The sequence below is a fragment of the Balaenoptera musculus genome, chromosome 6 (genome assembly GCF_009873245.2).
Source record: "Balaenoptera musculus isolate JJ_BM4_2016_0621 chromosome 6, mBalMus1.pri.v3, whole genome shotgun sequence".
Classification (NCBI taxonomy): Eukaryota; Metazoa; Chordata; class Mammalia; order Artiodactyla; family Balaenopteridae; genus Balaenoptera; species Balaenoptera musculus.
The window spans coordinates 67886482-67905341 of record NC_045790.1 but is presented as its reverse complement, the minus strand read 5'-3'; the positions used below and the strand labels follow the sequence as shown (position 1 = coordinate 67905341).

The 18860-nt window shown below is 37.6% G+C and overlaps 2 protein-coding genes across 13 annotated transcripts in view; one reads left to right on the top strand and one right to left on the bottom strand.

Moving 5' to 3' along the window:
- TRPM3 (transient receptor potential cation channel subfamily M member 3) overlaps positions 1 to 18860 on the top strand; it is a 507712-nt gene that overhangs the window by 9841 nt on the left and 479011 nt on the right. The gene's annotated exons all lie outside the window — the stretch shown is intronic.
- On the bottom strand, positions 16413 to 17086 carry LOC118896833 (acyl carrier protein, mitochondrial-like). The gene has a single exon (XM_036855287.1). The coding sequence runs from the start codon at positions 17062 to 17064 to the stop codon at positions 16594 to 16596; it is 471 nt and encodes a 156-aa protein (XP_036711182.1). The 5' UTR covers positions 17065 to 17086; the 3' UTR covers positions 16413 to 16593.

Sequence of the window (18860 nt, the reverse complement as noted above, 5' to 3'; positions counted from 1 at the left end):
ATTTAAAGGCAAATGTGGCTTAGGATTTGTTTTTCTGTTAGCATTAGGTTATTTAACTGTATCAGGTATCATGGATAGAAATATTTTATTATATCAGGTATCACGGATAACTGGTATAAAATAGAAGTTTTAGTTTATCCCATTGTGACAACCAAAAATGTCTACACACATGGTCAAATCTCCTTTTGGGGGCAAAATCATCCCCAGTTGAGAAGCACTGCTTTAAACATTTCCTCTTAAAGATGGAGGGTAGGTAATTGATTACACTGGAAACCCAACAGATACATCCTAGTGATGTAAAAGGGATGCTTTAACTTCAGACACACTTCCTTTTTCATTTTATAAAAGACTGAAATTTACATTTACATTTACATCCCAATTTACATTTGGGAAATTAGCTGGTCAAGTTCTAGTCACTAAACACAGAAAGGCTAAGGGATTATTTTCTCATCTTATTGTCAATCATCTCTTGTAAGAAAATTGAATGTGGCCAGTTTCTCTGAAAGTGTTTGAATTTCCATATATTACTGCTTTATGAATTACAAGCAGAGCATGTGTCAGTTGATTGATGTGTTAAGCAAAATATTTAATTTTTACCATTATTTTATTCTACAGTAACTTCTACTTAGAACTATTTAAGAATAATACAATATAAAATTCATTTCAGTGAATAAATGAAGAAAATATTTTATTTCATCAAGATGAATTTTTTGTATAATCTTAGCTTATGTGAGCAAAGATTCTGAGATAAATCTAGTAATTAGCACAAGGAGGCTACATAATTTAAAGATGAGTATAATTAAAGCTAATTTTTAATCATTAAATTGAGCATGATCAAATGGACAGAAATACTAGGTTTTAGCCCTAATTCTGATTAATTAATATCCTAGCTGAGTTACCTAGAGTAAATAGTTTTATCTTTAGTTTTCTCCTCTGTAGAATGACAGGATTGGGTTAGATAAGGGTTGGCAAACTTTTTCTATAAAAGGCCAGATGGTAAAGTGGCTTTGTGGGTCATATAGTTACCCTGTCTGTCACAACTGTTCAGCTTTGCCATTGTAGTTTGAGAAAGCAGCCACATACAATACATAACAAATGAATGTAGTTGTGTTCCAGTTAAACTTACTTATGAACACTGTGCTATGGTCTGAGTGTTCATGTGCTGAAAGTCCATATATTGAAATCCTAACCCCAAAGGTGATGGTATAAGTAGGTGGGGCATTCGGGAGGTACTTCAGTCATGAGGGTGGAAACCTTATGAATGGTATTGGTGCCTTGTAAAAGAGGCTCCAGAGAGCTCGCTATCCCCTTCCAGCAAAGAGAAGTCTGTGCCCTAGAAGAGGGCCCTACCCTGACCATGGTAGAACCCTGATCTTGAGCTTCCAGCCTCCAGAATTGTGAGCAATAAATTTCTGCTGTTTATAACCTGCCCAGTCTGTGGTATTTTGTTATAACGGCCTGAACAGACTAAGACAGATTGAAATTTGAATTTCATGTAATTGTCACATGTCATGAAATATTATTCTTATTTTCATTTTTTCAACCAGTTTTAAATGTAAAAACTATTGTTAGTTTATCGGCTATCCACAAACAGAGGGCAGGTGGTAGTTGGCCTGTGGAGTGCAGTTTGCCAATCATGAGATGATTGTTAAGTTCCCTTATAGCTCTAATATTCTTGGATTAATTCATAATAATAGAAAGCCATTTCATGCTCCTGTTTATTTGAAAATTAGTTTGATATTTGAAAGAGCTGAGAGTAAATCATTTATTATAATAATGTTATCTCATGCTCACTGGAGAGCGGTGTGGAGTAGATTTACTGTCTCGTGATGTAGCTCACATTTAGTAAATGTTAGTAGGGAATGCTTGTTTTCTATCTCCGGCAATCTGAATGTCTCTGTCCTTCAGAAGATGTCATTATTCACAAACTATTTTGAAAGGTGCAGAGACTACAAGTGAAATGATATTAAAACTTAACATTTTAAAAGTCCTTTTCAGTTTACAGAGTTCTTTGCTTTACATCAAACAAACTGAACTTCATAGCAACCCTGTGACACAAGTATAGAAAACACGGCTATCCCTCTTTCGAGCTGAAGAATTGACCCACCTAGGTTACCCACATCATTGGACTTTGCTGTTCCCGAGCTCAGAATTCCCTCTGTTGCACGCTTCTTACATCTGCCCCATCCCCACCACCTTCACTCTCTCTGCATCTGAAACCCAGCTAGATGATAGCGTTACTCATGCATTGATAATACACACAAGCAGATCATTTGGGTACTTGCTACCAAAATAATTAAATGGCATATTCTCAAAATTATCATTGACAAAATAGGAAAACTTCTCCAAATTTTAATTTCCTTAATTATAAATTAAATAAAAATATTGCTTTATGTTCAGAAATTAATATGTTTGGTGTCGGCATACTCTATAGCCAGTATTCAGTTAATATGAGTTCCTCCCTTCCAGCCTAATAAAACAGAAATGGTGCAGTGCAAATGAACAAAATTCAAGATGTCTTTTGTAATAATTTAGGTTTAGGGAATACATACTATTCACGTGCAGCTAATTACACTTTGTAGTTATTGTAGGTTGTATTAGTTAGGGTTCTCCAAAGAAACAGAAGCGTGTGTGTGTGTGTGTGTGTGTGTGTGTGTGTGAATAAAAAGATTTATTTTAAGGAATTGGCTTACATGATTGTGGAAGCTTGGCAAGTCCAAAATCTGATGATGGACACTGGCAGGCTGGAGACTCAGGAAAGGCCTGCAGTTTTAGTCCAAAGGCAGTCTTCTGTAGAACCAGGAATCACTGATGTTGCCGATGAATTTCAAAGTCAGTCTTCTGGAGAATTCCGTCCTGTTTGGGGGAGGGTCAGCCTTTTGTTCTATTCAGGCCTTCAACCAACTACATGAAGCCCACTCACATTATGGGGGGCAATCTGCTTTACTCAAATAGCACTGATTTAAATGTAAGTCTCAGCCAAACACACCCTTACAGAAATATCCACAATAATGTTTGGCCAAATATCAGAGCACGGTGGCCTAGACAAGTTGACACATAAAGTTGGCCATTGCATAGATCATTGTTGCAGTTAAAGTTATTATTTTAGATGTAACAACATGGGCTTGAACTGTGCAGGTCCATTTATATGTGGATTTTTTTTTCAATAAATATATACTGCAGTACCACATGATCTGAGGTTGGTTGAATTCAAAGATGTGGAACTGTGGATATAGACGGCTGGCTTTAAAATTACATGTGGATTTTCAACTGTGTGGAGAGTCATTGCCCCTAACTCCTGTATTATTGTTCAAGGGTCAACTGTACTTTGCTTGCAAATAACAGAAATCCACTCATGCTAACTTAAATAAAGATTTTCTTCTAAGGCTAATCTCTGGGATATCTAGCAACTGGAATGGAAATACATCCCGACAACACAGGGACCCAAGCTTCACTGTAATGGGGCCCTAGAATCTCTCATTTTGGCTTCTCTTAGCCCATCTATTCTGTATTCCCACTTTTCTTTGTAGACTAGCTTCCTCTATCACTCTATATTTCTCTCATACTTGCCACAGTGTGCAGTTCTATATGATCTTGCTGTTGCATTCCTTACATCTTACCAACTTGTCTCTCCCATTCTCCTAAGGAATCTCCCTGACTCAGATTTGGTCAGATATCCATCCTTGCCTACATATCTTTGGTCAAGGAAATTGAATCACCTGATATAAATATGGCCACCTAGACACATTCTTCTAGTAGGTGATGTGAGCAGGGGCAGATTCTCTTAGCAAGGATATAGGCACAATGCTTCACTAATTCAATTAGCATGAATCCCCTACACACACAATAGCTTAATGTTTCTGGAAGCCATCCAGGCCCAAAAGTTACAGCAAGCGATCCAAAACTAAAGTTTCATTCTGCAAGTGCAGATAAACAATCTGCACCTTTTCGCTAATATGTAACAGGAGGAAGTGGATTCCAATTATAGAACCTGATTTTAGGTGTACTATAAAGACAATATTTCTGAGGAAGGGGCTTAGAGAACCAGGGAAAATAGTAGGCTCTCCTCCATTAGAATCAAGAAGAAAAAGAAGAAATGCTTTTTAGAGTCCACTACAAGATGGCATGATGGGCTCCAATGTCCCCTTAAATGCCTCCTTGAGTTCTCCCATTTTTCATGGTTTCACCACTGCTGAAAGGTCCTATGGAGCTTTTAATGGGGTTTGTCAGCTCTTCTGACTGCATGAAATTGCACCATCCCAAATGTATATCCCTGAGAAAAGCAAAATAGCACATTGTTTAGAAGCAGTAACGTGATGGTGAACTAGATATGAGAAAAGTTTTATGTTTTTAAAAAATTAACCATGCTAAAGGAATTCAGTCTGAGAGATTAGTGTTTTAGTCAGAATATTCCTGTTTTCCTCAGTGTTTGTGTGAACGGGAAAAGTTCATAGATATTTAATGCTGTCAAAGTGAGTATTGTTTTGTTTCTAGGTGTACAGCAAGCAATTCACAAATCAAAACAGGAATATAAAATTAGCTTTTCTCCCCATTCATTTATTCATTCTTCACACTCTTATTCATTCTACAATTATCTATTGCTATGTGTCAGAAATGTGAAAAGGTATTAGAAATTCAGAGATGAAGAATAACTAGGCTCCCCATCAAAAGGAGATAAAATGAAGTTAGGGAGACAGACAAGCAAATTGGAAGGGATACTGTGGTTTGATAATTGGTGAACATAGATAAGAGGCACCAAATAATAGCCTGGAAGGTACTAGAAAAGGTAACTCCTGAACTGAATATTGAAAGAGATACCTATGGGAAGTTGGGTAGAAAGAATATTCCAGATAAATAGAGTGGCATGTACAAAGGCAAGGCGATCCTGGAGAGTATAGCTCATGGAGAGCACTCCCATGAGGGAAGCTGAAGTATCAAGTGTAAAGGGATTGTCATGGAGAGAAGTGGGCCAAAAAGAGTGCCATGTAGCTAAGGGACTACTTCTGGTGGTGGGTGTGGGGTGTATTTATATTGTTCTGGCGTGTACAGCTCGTACTCACTTGACAGTCTGCCCAGTTTAGGCTGCTCACATTGAAGTGCAAGCTGCCACCTCCTCACCCTCTGCCTCAAAGAAGCTCTGTAGATAGTACCACTGCCCCCAGCTGCGCAAATGCAGAGACGAACTCAGATTCATTAATCATTAAATGTAGGAATTGTTCAGCAGCTGCAGGATGCTCTATTAAGAGTGTTACACTGTAGGAGAGCTCTTCATTTTTCTTTTCCTTCTTCCTTTTTTTTGTGCCCCTGGCAAACTCACTTTGCCTCATCATGGAGAAATGTTTTGTCCTGTTTTATACATTTTAAAGTGTCTTCATCGAGAGTGATAATGGCCTTATGAAAATTATAGTAAACAAAAGCTACAACACAGAACATCTTTCTTTTGCTCTGGACAGCTATAAAATGTTAGGCACAGGGGATAATGAGCTTACTGTGTAGTTGTCAATAACGGCATATCACTGAGTAGAGGGAGTAGGTGTGCCTTCAGATGTGTCCCCATTTAGCAAACAAGTGAACTCTGGACATCAAGACTGTTTAAATCTAAACTGACTTCTCTGGGATTTCAGTCACCCTCCATCATCCTGTAAAAGCCTCTACCAGGTGGACTACTCAAGTGAACAGTTAAACATCATCAAGAAGACTTTCTAAAGTTGAGGTAAACTTACATACAGTAAAATTCATGAGTTTTCATTCTAAGCTCAATAATTTTTTGGAAATGTAATCACCTGTATCAGCACTACCCTTATCAAGGCATATTAGTTTACATCACTCCAAAGAATTCTTGGTGCTCTTTCCCAGTTAATACCATTACAACCAGCACTACCCAAGGTAACCACTGTCAAGCTTTTATCACTCTATATTAGTTTTGCCTGACTTAGAATTTTGAATAAGTGGAATCATACAGTGTGTACTCTTGTGTCTGGTTTCTTCCACTCGACATAGTGTTTCTGATATTCATCCATTTTGTTTTGTCTATCATTCTGTGTAATATCACATTGTATGAATACTATAACTGGTTTATCCTTTTTCTTGTTAATGGACATTTGGGTTCTTTCCCACTTTGAGTTCCTATGGATAAAGGTGCTGTAAACATTCTTGTGAACCTATGCACTCATTTGTGTTGGCTATATACTAAGATTGGAGTTGCTGGGTTATAGTGTAGGCATATATTTGACCTTACTAGAAACTGCCAAAGAGTTTTTCAAGATGGTCATACCATTTTATTATACTCCCTTTTACACAATATGTGAGAGTTTCAGTTGCTGCATATTCTCACCAAAATTAGCATTGTCTATCTTTCTTTTAAAGTTTAGCCATTCTGTTGGGTGTATAGTTGTATCTTACTGTATTATAGTTTTCATCTCCCTGCTGAGTAACGTGATGTTAAATTTCACATGTAAACATATTAAAAAAATAATAACAATAGCAAAAAATGTATGGATAAACCTAGGGAAAGGGGAGGAAAATTAATTTTTATTGAGTTATTATGGTGGCTAGAAACCATGATGCATGATTTATATCTTGTCATTTAATCTTTAATGAGGTATTATTATCTCCAGTTTTTAGGCAAGGAATTTATGATTAAGAGACATTAAATAAAGCAGGGATAGTTATAATATTAATTACTTTGCAATGTAGTTGGAAGAAATAAATGAATCATACACATTTATACACATTGTGTTGTATATTCTCAAGTACTGAGAATAGTGCTTGGCATATGAGCAGCACTCAGTATGTTTTTGCTGTTTTGAAACATAGTGCTACAAATTGTAAATAAAAACCAATTAGTTTGTGGTTTTTAAGGAAAGTCAAGATGTGGTAGGCTATAGATCTACCCATCTGAAGTCAACATGAGGAAATTTCATACAGTGTTGGCTGTGCTGCTAGGGATGTCTCAATATTAGTAGTGATGGTCACCCTTGAAGAGTTGCTAAATGGGTCTGATTATTCTGAGCTATAGTTATTCCACGGAGCTTGGTTTGGATGGAGAGTGTCCACGTTTCAGAAGGAGGGCATAGGATGTCATTAGTTGAGTGATGTATTCACTGCTTCCACCAAACTTGTCAGGTGCCTCCTACACATGGGATGTCATACTGAGTGCTGGAAATACAAACTTGTATAGTGATTATAGTTACATTTCATGGAGCTGAAAAGAAGAAAAGACTATCTTTCCGAGTGTACTCTATTTTCCCAACCCATCACATCTAGTTCCTTAATCAGTTACATTTAGACCATGTCAGGTGCTTTTGAAGACTTAACAGCTTCCAGGACTCTGCAGTTAGAAAGATCTTTGTGTTTGGGGCAGGCTTTTGTTTTTGGTTTTGTTTTTAGTTTTGTTTTGAGGTCCCTGTAAATAAATATCAAAGATTACAGTGACACAAATGACTGTGCCAGTATTTCATAATTTTTTATTCAACTTTGACTTCTGAAATCTCATCTTATTTGGAAGGCTTCTCAAATAGCCATATTTTGACCTTGGCAGCTTGAAAGACTAGTTTTCATAGGATACTCAGGTGATAAGAGAGAAGATACTCATCAGTTTGTTCTAAGGTTCCTATTTCACTTTTTCTTTTTAGTAATTCTCATTTTGTAATAAAATTTAATAGGGGTATTTACATTGATTACAATCAAGATTCAATGGAAAAAATAATACAGGTGTTTGAGAAAACTTCAAACAGTGCAATTCAGCATGTGATTTATTAGGGATAGGTATCTTTAAATGACTAAAGCTGTTATCCTCTTTACTTACTTACATTCCTCTTACATCGAAGAGGATTTGAGGTAATAATATCTTTACTTAAAACTAAAATCTTCTTCGGCTAGTTTTTAAAATTTTTTAGTTATACCTCAGAATTCTGTTAAAACACAAATATTGGGAGGGGGAGAAATGTCCTAGTTTGTCAGAAGGGGCAAAGCATATGTGCTGTTCTCATAATTTCAAGTCAATTCAGTAAATATTGTTGAGCATTTCCTATGTTCCACGCTCCATGCTGAGTGTTAGCAATACGAAGATGAAAATGACATACTCTATACATTCTAGGATCTGAACAACTTATGGGAGAGATCCACATGAACAATTAACCATAATGCTTTCTAATAAAAAATATAATAGAAAAATGTTTCATGTATTAAAAGAGAACACTGTGTAAAATAACTAATTTTTCCTGAAGAAAAAGGCATCAAAAATGGGTTATATTGGGCTCATATGAATCTTAAAAGTTGATTTCAACATCTTTTAAGGAGGGCAAGGACATTCTGGGTGGAGAAAAGAGTATGTGGAAAAGCATCGTGGTGTGAGTGAGCATGGCGTGTGTGGTGATTTGAAGTTGATCAGTGATTTGAAGTTGATCAGTGTAGCTGAGCAAAGTGGGCTGGAGGGAAAAGGAGGCATTGCAGAAGGAACTAGGGCAGGAAATGAGAAGGTTTTCATGTGCAGTGTTCAGTAGCTTGGATTTTACATCTGAACTTGCTTCTAAAATGTTCTTAAGGGAAAATGTATTCAACAAATATTTACGGGAATCAGCTGTGTGGCAGAGTCTGAACTAGGCACTAGGAATACAGTAATGAATAAAAATTCATTCCCAGCGCTGAGAAATCCCAAGTAGAGCTAGACCGACATAGAAGTAATGTGGTTGATTCAAGGATAGGTGGTTCTCTTACCTCATGGGAAGAGAGCTGGGAGCAGAAGGGAAGGTGCTTGTTTTGCTTTACCTTTGAAAGGACACATTCCACTCACTACCAAGACAAAAATGTTTAGGTTATGAACCAAAAGCTTAATAAATCAGTAATGTCATTTCTGATTTTGCTTTGGCATGGAGGGGATGCTTGAAATACATTTGAAAAGAAAAATTTATACTAGAACTCCACTTTCACAGGTTTTGGTTCAAAACACACACATATCCCCCTAAAAGGAAAGCTGGAGTCTTGATTTAATTGCTTCTTCTGAAAGGCCCAGAGAGAAAGCTATTGGGCTTCGCAGGCTTTTAACGAGTTTTGTTATCAATAATATAAGAGATGGGTGCTTAAATGTACCTTTCTCACAGGGGAAATGCTGCCACAGGAGCCAGTGACCTAAATTGTCTTTGAACATCAAACTTCCTAAAGTGAAGAGGACACATCTACCCTTTGAATATTAAACTAGTCACTAAACTGGGTCAGAATGCCTGCGGAGAGTGCATTTACAGTCTTCTCTCTCTCATAGAAAGTAATGTCTTGGGCCTTCATTACCGTGAAGAAAATAATTGTATTTCCTATACAAATTGCTTTTGATGGAACAAGTGTTTTACAATATTCATCTTTGACAGTATAGCCCTGCACCAATTTTTAGATTTTCTTAACTGAGTTTGAACTAATTCCTTGGGAATTACTTATCCCTTGCTACCTGTGTTCTCCACTTTTCTCCTTTATATCTGTCTCAGTTACACATACACACACAATTCAGCCCTCCCTTCAGACATCAGAAACAGTCTTAACAATTGTTTGAGACTACTTCAGCAGTTTTCTTACGTCAGCATCCTTGGAAGGAGGATGTCAGTGAGGACTAAGAAAAGACCCTTGGGTTGAGCGATTTGTAGGGTTCAGGGTGACTCAGTCAGAATCTATGGTAGGGTGTTCAAGGAGCAAAATACCCACAACCATCTCAAGAGCAGAGACCATACCTTTTTCATGTTTCATTGCACAACACCTACACTGAAGTCACAGATGCTTGTATGTTTCCTGAATGGATCAGTAAATGAACAAGTGGGAAGTAGAGGCAGTGGGTATACTATTTCAAGAAGATAAGCAGTGGAGGAGAGGAAACATAGTGAGTTGGCTTCAGGTGGTTACATGGTCCCAAAAGAAAGGTATATTTAGCTTTTAGACACATGACAGAAAGCAAGAAAAGAAAAGATTTAGAATTCAAGCATGATTTAAGAAGAAAAGATGAGTCAAAATCAGAGGCCAGGAGTTTTCCTTGGAGCTGAGAAGTCTAACAGTGGACACACAGTAAATATTTGTTGAATAAATCAATGGGTGAGTAAAGACACTTCATCTTCTAAGACATAAAAAAAGATTGGCTCAAGGTACAAAAATTTTGATGGAGAATAAAAGGAAGTTGGAAACTCTTAAAAATCTAATCATCTAAGGTAATTGTAGTAAAGATTTAGGAAATGATCGCTGTATGCCGGGTGTCATGTTATGTACTTTACATATATTATTTCATTTAATCCTTACTCATAAGCCTACACTGTGAGTGGGGGGTAGTATTTTGGTCATTTGTAGTTAAGGAAACAAAACTTAACCTTATAGTGATCTAGACTTAAGGAACAATTGTAGCTGAGCTAGGACTTGAACTTAGGGACTCTGCCTCCAGACGTCACTGCTTCCTGATGGTAAGGGAATGAGGCTGGAGGCTTGAGTATCCTTTGCTTTTTTTTTGTTTGTTTGTTTTTGTTTTTGTTTTTGTTTTCAGTTTTCAAAAGTCTCTTCTTCATCTTATCTTCTCAGACAACTAACTGTTTTGAGATTCTGACATAGCGAGTATCCTTTGCTTTTAATTTTCCGATGGTTTCTCATTTTCTTATGCTTATGTGGATCTTGCTATATGGATTATATATTCATTAAGCGTGAAGACTTGAATTTGAATTTTCTTCAGATTCAAGATTTGAATTTCCTTCAGTGGCTAGCAAAATGCTTGGATTATTGTAGTCAGTTGGCTGCTTGTTAACTGATGTGTTAATCAAAGAAGTTAAATCAAAGAAGTTAAAATTTGGGATATGAAACTTAGGAATTGAAAGTCAGAAAGGAATTAATTTTTATAAAGCATGATGAAACGTAGAAATATACCAGTCCCTTGAAGTGTGGCCAATAAGATCTGAGGCTCTGCTATGTCAGGTAAAATTTCTAAAATAAAGGCATATAAAACTTGTTCCAGTGTTAAAAATAATGGACGAGGCTACAGTGCACTGTCCAGCACATAATAGGCTCAATATACATCAACAGGGATGCAGGATATCATAGGCATTGCTTGGGTCCAAATCTCATCTCAGTCACTGGAAACTTTGGGTAAATTAATCTCTTTAAACCTCAGTTTCCTCATCTGTAAAGGAAATAGATGATACCTCCTTCCTTGGGTTGTTATTAATATTAAACAAAGTAATGCACATAAAGCACTTACTTAAGGCTTTACACATAGTAAATGTTCAATAAGTATTAGAGATTACTATTTGATGTTGAATGAAGGAAAGGGAGCTTAGAGTCATAAGACAAGTATAGCATGGATCTCCTGGAGTCCAAGTTGCATATTCTATCCTGGTATGTATGTAATGGGTACAGTGGGCTTGCCCCAGGCTTTTTGGGAAAGAACTCATCTAGAGGTACAGTCATACATATGCTTGGATCATTGAAAAGGCCCCACACCAGAGAGGAGGGTTGGTTGTGATATACAGCATTGTACCTACCCTGTGCATTTCAGGAGACAGGGATTATGAATTAAATATAGTGGGGAGATGGGAGAGCTCTTTTCTGTAAAGTGCCTGAGATATTGGAAGTACCAGCTAACATTGCTTTGGCTTCAGTGTCATGGCATGAGGCCTAAGGAATAGGGAACAGCACTTTCCCCCTCAGCTGAGCAGCCCAGCCTGGTGCCTGCAGCAGCACCACTCTGACAGCTCTGGGAGAGAAGGAAGTAGGGATGCCCAGGGAGGCATGGATATCATTTCCTGAGTGGTAGGTCTGGAGGTGGTGACCCTTGTGAGATGCCGTCATAGGTTTCACCTGGCCACTGAAATCTCCAGGGGAGTCCAAGACATCTTTGGATAAGACTTGAGGAGGATTAGAAATCCTTTGGTTGACGTTAGAGACAGAGAACTGAGCTAAATTATATCCATACATTTACAACTTCCAGGCCATTGTGGTCAGGGGAATAGGAATTACATAGAATTCTAGAGCTGAGAAGAATGTAACCGGTCAGCTGGTTCAGTTTTATCCTTTAACCTGTGGTCCAGAGAGCCTAAGTAATGTTCCCAGGATCACCTGCCATAAGAATCTGTGTAACAAAGTTTGAGTGACAGGGGAGTATTCACCACTGCATATGTCCATTACTTACTAGCATTATGAAAAGTGTGAGTGAGCTGAATATATATGAGAGCGATTGCATTAAACCAGAAAACGCCAGTATGGACAGCCAGGCAGCCTGCTTGGTTTGTTTCCCCACATACATCTGCTCCTTTTGTCTCTCTTTAACTGTTGCTAGCTAACTGATGATGTGAAAACAGACTTCCTTAACTCCTACACACTAAATCAATTAGTGTTGAGGTGCCACTAGGTTCACTGAGAACTGTTGATTTCTACCCTGTTGTTTTAGTTGTTGCTTTTATTCTTTTTCATTACTTTTTGGTTTGGGATTGTGTTAGTAGAGTGAGGACATCTGCATGATCCATGGCCCTATTAAAGGGACTAATAGGAGATAAGTAAACATATTACAGGTATTCCAGTGTTGACTACAGAGCGATCATTACACAATGAAACTCTCATGGCCTGAGCACACATCAAAGAGGCCATGCTGGTATTGGGTGAATTTTTGCATTTTCTTTTCTTCCTCTTTATAGAAGAATGCTCATGAGAGTCCTGGATGGTTTGAGGAGCTATCTTCTCTGCATCTTTCCCTTCCTGGACTGATTTAATCATATGCCCCTTCCTTTCCCTTCATCTCTAACTTCATGCCATCTGTGATATTTGGCAGCTGCTGGTATATCCAGAATACTTCTTGGCCCCAGCATCTGTTGGTTTGGATGAAGCTGGAAGTATTTTATCTATCGGTAATGTCTTCCAAAACCATAAATGGTTATTTTGTCACCTGTTATGTTGGGATAATCATTTCCTTTATATATGGCACCTTTGGGCACTTAGACCTCTGTTTCTTTTTAGGCCCTAAAATGCAGAGGCACACAAGCTTGAATAATGGGAAATTTGATTTTCCTATGGGGTGTATATTTGGTTCTAGGAGATATTCAGTGGTGGCATTGAGAATAAAGAGAATACAGCGTTAGAAGAGTCAGAAAGTTCCCCATGGTGTTTTTTAAGCTCAGAAAAGTTTGGAACCAAGAAACTAAAAAGTATATATATATAAATTTATTTTGTGTCCGTAATACTAAGTATAAACAAATACCATACAGACATGCAAATTAAACATACCCTCATTTACACCATGTATACATTTGTATATGTATGTGGGTGTGTGTACAAAAAGTGTTGGCCAGTTGTATATGTATGTATATCTGAAGGTGTTCATAATATTACTGTATGACAGAATTACAGAAAATTTATTTTTTCTTATATAGTTTCTGGGTTTTTCAAATTTTTAAATGAGCTTGGAGGCCTTTTATAAAAACGAACAGCCAAACATTGTAAAGCAAATCCATGCTTGGAGTCTTTTTGACAGCACACCATACAAGCTGCCAGAGTCAGGAAGGACATAGAAATTGCAAATGTTCCCTGGGCTCTGGCCAAATAGGTCACAGGAATTGGTCCCCACCCCCCATCCCCACTCCCATCTCCTTCTTTGAGGTCCCAGCTATTTTGAGACAAAACAATATATGTGATCAGTGAGGTGACTGAGATGGTATAACCAAACAGATTACTCCAGCCTCTCTTCTAGAGACAAAGTCTGATTATGTTTGAATTCTAAATTTGTATTTCCTCTCAAATAGTTGCAGAGAGTTCACTCACAGAAACTCCAGAAACAAATTAAGTTGACCACCAGCTGATTTGAAATTTAGCGTTTAGTTATGAAGGACTGTTTTTTTTTTACAGATAATGATTGCAGCACTCCAGGTACATAAAATCTGCCACTGCCATTGTAGGTTCCTGTACTCCTTCTCCATTTTATTTAATCGGGTGTATGTGCACACAGGGGATGGGGATTACAGCAGTCAGTGGGAGATCCTGCAAGCTTCTCATCTACTAGGTCCCATTTTCACTCTTAACCTCTGGAAGAGTTCCATAGAGCCCAGAGGTAATGTAGTATGTCGTCTTTGCTTTTTCACAGGTTTCCTGACTGAGGTTATGCTAATGATTTTCAGTTAGAAATTTGACCATGGATATGACTGTTGTCTTCCTTTAGATCCTAGCAGGGTAGTTCCATCAATTTTTAGTAAAGAAAGAGAAAAGCAACTATATCTAAAAATCAGTTGCTATAAGAGTTTACCATACTCTGATGTTTTGATTCTGATAGAAGCATAGCATTTATAACATTATTTGGAATTTACATTTTTTTTCGAACTGCCAATCTATTTTTAGACTGGAGCAAATGAACTTATTTTTGAAACATTAACTTGACTTAAAATCGTATTTGGTCCTCCAGAATCAAGAAAGCTAATCTTGGAAAGTTATCCTGCTTGGATAAATACCTTTTTTAAAACTCTTAACTTGATAAAGCCATGGTGGTCTCCAGAAAAGAAAAACATAGGCCCACTTTAATTTTTATGACTGATCTATCTGAAAATGGAAGAGGAGAATTGTAATTCCTTGAGAAGTTATGCTAATGAAAATCTCAAGTGTCCATTCCATATCTCTGACAGCTATCTAAGTGAGCAATGGAAATATCCTCATAACTATTAGAAGAGAATAAACTTAAATGGAAAATTCTCATTCTCCTGCATTGGGAGAGTTACTTTTGTCTTCTGCTTGTTTTAATTTGTGGTTAAGAACTTATAAGAAACAGTCCAAGAGCATAAATAAAGTGTTCTCCCTTTGTGCCCCACATCACACCTCCCTCCAATTCCATGTTCTTTTATGAGAGAAGAAAAAGAAGGGAATCTGGAAAATGGTTCTATCTCTTATACACGATGATGGAGTCAGTTTGACCCCTTCTGTACTCATTTAATAGGCAAATCTTTTGTTAGTGAAAATAGGAGAGTTTTTGTTCACATGAATTTTAACAGCCAAATGTAATCAGAAACTCAGTCCAAGAAGCAAAAAAGGAAAAAGTAATATGTCCTCTGAGCCCTACTCCAGATAAAAGCCAAGGCATTTCCCAGGGCTTGGATTACAGTCCATTTTGTAGATACTCATCTGTAGGGATGATATAGTTCCTCTTTTGAATACGAAGTGGTTGTTTTGGATGGAGTATGCTAAGAGGACTTAAGACCTTCCTGGCTGGAGCCGTGTGTACTTCCGAAACTTGAGAGTTTTATGGCTGTCCTTTTCCTGGTCCTCCCTGTAAACCCTGACTATATCCATTGAGATCAATGTTACATTACTGAGTTGCAAGTCTGTGTTCTATTCTGAGGATAGATTTTTCTCTTTTTTTTTTTGAAGTCTAGTTGATTTACAGTGTTGTGTTAATTTCTGGTGTACACCAAAATGATTCAGTTATATACACACACACACACATACACACATTCTTTTTTATATTCTTTTCCATTATGGTTTATCACCAGATACCGAATATAGTTCCCTGTGCTATACAGAAAGATCTTGTTGTTTATCCATTCTACATATAATAGTTTGCATCTACTAACCCCAACCTCCCACTCCATCCCTTCCCCACATCCCTTCCCCCTTGGAAACAACATGTCTGTTCTCTATGCCTGTGAGTGTGTTTCTGTTTCATAGATAAGTTCATTGTGTCATATTTTAGGTTCCACATATAAGTGATATATGGTGTTTGTCTTTCTCTTTCTGACTTCCTTCACTTAGTGTGATAATCTCTAGGTTCATCCATGTTGCTGCAAATGGCATTATTTCATTCCTTTTTATGGCTGAGTAGTATTCCATTGTATATATATATCACACTTCTTTATGAGGATGGACTTTTTTTTCTTTAACAATATATATAATTAAACCAGAGGCAAAGTTTGATTTTTAGAATGTGCCTTGATAGCAACATCTAATGTATCACAGAACAATTACTGTATGACAGGCATGGTGCTTACTATCTTTCATACATTTATCTCTCTCATTTTCCCAACAGACCTGTGACAAAAGATTGTTCTTTCTACATACAGCTTAGAGCATTAGATATTATGCTGGTAGGAAATGGTAGCTGAGGTTTGAACCTGGTCTGTGCTGTTAACTACTAACTGATTTCCTCCTATTATATTCCTTCTGCTTTGCTCTTCTGTCTCTTCCATGAAATACTATGGATTCTCTAAAAAAATAAAGCATAATACTTAGAAATGGAAGAGAAGTAGAGAAGAAGTCAAGCTAATAAAATGATAATATGCAGGCCTGGAAGAAGATGCAATTTTCCAGTCTTACATGTCTGTCAGAGATGGTTTATACAACAATAAGAACCTTGTCTATTTTTCTTTTTTCATTCTTGCATTCCCTAGCACCTAATACAGTGCTTGGCAAATGGAGGCAACCAAATATTTTTTTTTTTGGTTTTATAGATTTATTTTCAACAGGCAAAAACACTTAAGACAATTTAAGTACAAGTCTACACAGAATTACTCTGTCAAAGTCAGCAATGATGCAGAGATGCGTTCTCACTTCCAGACACTCGCCAGCATCTTCTAGTCTTCTCTCAGTGAAGAAAAGGGGTCTGATATTTTATTCATATACATCCTTCTTATCTGCAATGTAATCTACAATTTCTTGTGGGCACATTAACTTCTCAGCGTCTATATCAGGAATTTCAAACCCAAATTCGTCTTCCATGGCCATGATAATCTCCACTTGGTCCAAACTGTCTAAGCCCAGGTCTTTCATAAAATGGGAATTTACTGAGAGCTTTTCTGGGTCAATCTTGTCATAGAGTTTCAAGACGTAAAGAACACGGTCCTTGATTCCCTCTAATGTCAAAGGGGGTGCGTCACTATACTGGCGGCACAGCGGTGTAACTCCACCTGGAACCTGCGTGAGCACCGAGGCCGGATGCGGAGCCCCAGGCCTCGCCCCGGCCCCCGCGGGGAACAGGGTAGTGCAGAGTGACCGGGTCGCGGCCAGCGTGGGAAGCCGGGGCAGCGGCGCGAAGGTGGCGGGCAGTCGGCGGACACAGGCGCAAAGGACACGAGCCGCCATGGCTACGCCGACCCAGGAGGCACTGCCCAACCAAATATTTTTAAATAAATGTTTATATTAAATTTATCACAATGTTTAATGTAAAAGATACATTATAATAATGTTCAAGGAGCCGAGGACATTGATTTTATCAATTCAAACAAATGCTTCTGTATTGGTCTTAAAGATTCAGAAATTTAGAATCAGGGCAGAAAGAAGTAGAAAACTTATTTTGCCCTTGTTATTCTTAAGTCAGTATTATAGTCTTAAGAAATATACTGACATTATTTGTGGATAACTTCCTAATCAGATCCTGAAATTTCAAATTGAGTCTATTTTATAATTTATAAAATGTTAAGGGAAAGCAGAAAAGTCTGTACTTGGTAAATGAAGAAGTTAGTCTTATTTCCATTAGGGGAACAAATTTGTGAGAAATCACATTGAAATTTAAATAAATCCATTATCTCCTTATGTTTATCATGAAAATAGATAATCAGTGTTATTTTATTTTCTGTAATTTAAAAAGCTTGCTCAGGTTGCTTCACTGCACAACTCCAGAGGGCACCATTCCCAGTGCAGTGAATCTATGTGAATGGTGCTCTGGGCTAAAGGAGTGCTGTAGTTTCACAGCCATTGGCAGCTCTGCCATTCCTTCTGTCCATATAGATGATTTAGGCCTAACCTAAATAGATTCCTATTTGCAAAAACAATCAATTTATCCAGGGATTTTTTTCATATTTGTGTGATGTGATAATTTATTTTAGCGTTTATTGAATACCTATGTCAAATTTTGGGCTAGAACCTTGCAGATAAGTAGGACATAATCTCTAAAAGAGATTTACCATCTGTCAGAATGGAAAATACTAAACTGATGTCGTAGTATCTTTATCTACAGATAGACGTGATTGATGGTTAAGTGGTACACATACAGAGGTATAGATGTATAGAGATATATATAATACATGCTTATGCTTGGATAGCTACAGATCAAGGTTATTATGATATTTTAAAATTGGGTCATCCATACAAAATTCTTTATCCCTCAGATACACCCTTGCCAATCACAATAGCCAAAACTCCCTCTTCCCAGGGGCTTTCTAGTACTAGAAAATGCTTGGAAACTGGCCTTTTTCTAGGGTTTATATCCTTGATTTTCTTTAGCAGTACATGTAACGAGTGATTTCATTTGTATCAGCTGTGGCTCTTTGTGAGCTGAATATCACAGAAAATGCAATGCCAACCAGTTTAAAGCACAAAGTAAATTTTTTGGGTCCTGTAACTGAAAATCCAAGGAGCTATTTGGCTTCAAGTAGACAGTGTCGCTAGTATTTGGTTTCCCTTGTTCCATCTTTTATTACACTTACTCTGGGTTGTTTCCATTCTCTTGTGACCCAAGATGGCGGCAACAGTTCTGGACTTAATGTGATCGTGTTTCAAAGGCTCTGATCAGATCCTATGGCAAATCCAAACCAACCATTGTTGCAAGGGGAATGTGATGCTCTGACCAGCTTAGACCTACGTTACACGCTCCAACGCTGAACTGGGGTGGATTCTCCAGCTGAAGACTAGTGACTGAGACTGAGAGAGGGGTGGTTCCTCAGAAGTTTGAGTTTCAATTACCAGAAGTGGAGTGAAAGGAATTCTGGAACAATAGATGTCAATCACAGAGGCCACAAAGAGAAAATCGACCTTCTTTATCTATCCTTTACCACAATCAACACAAGTTTTGTAATAAAAGCTGCCAATATGCTAAAGAATGAGACGTCCTGTCTGCAAGGGAATGGCAAGCATAGCATTTTTAAGTTTTGATATTTCAA

Bases quoted from the DNA above. Each gene is read 5' to 3' on its own strand.
- LOC118896833 (XM_036855287.1), bottom strand. From the start codon at position 17,064: ATGGCGGCTCGTGTCCTTTGCGCCTGTGTCCGCCGACTGCCCGCCACC.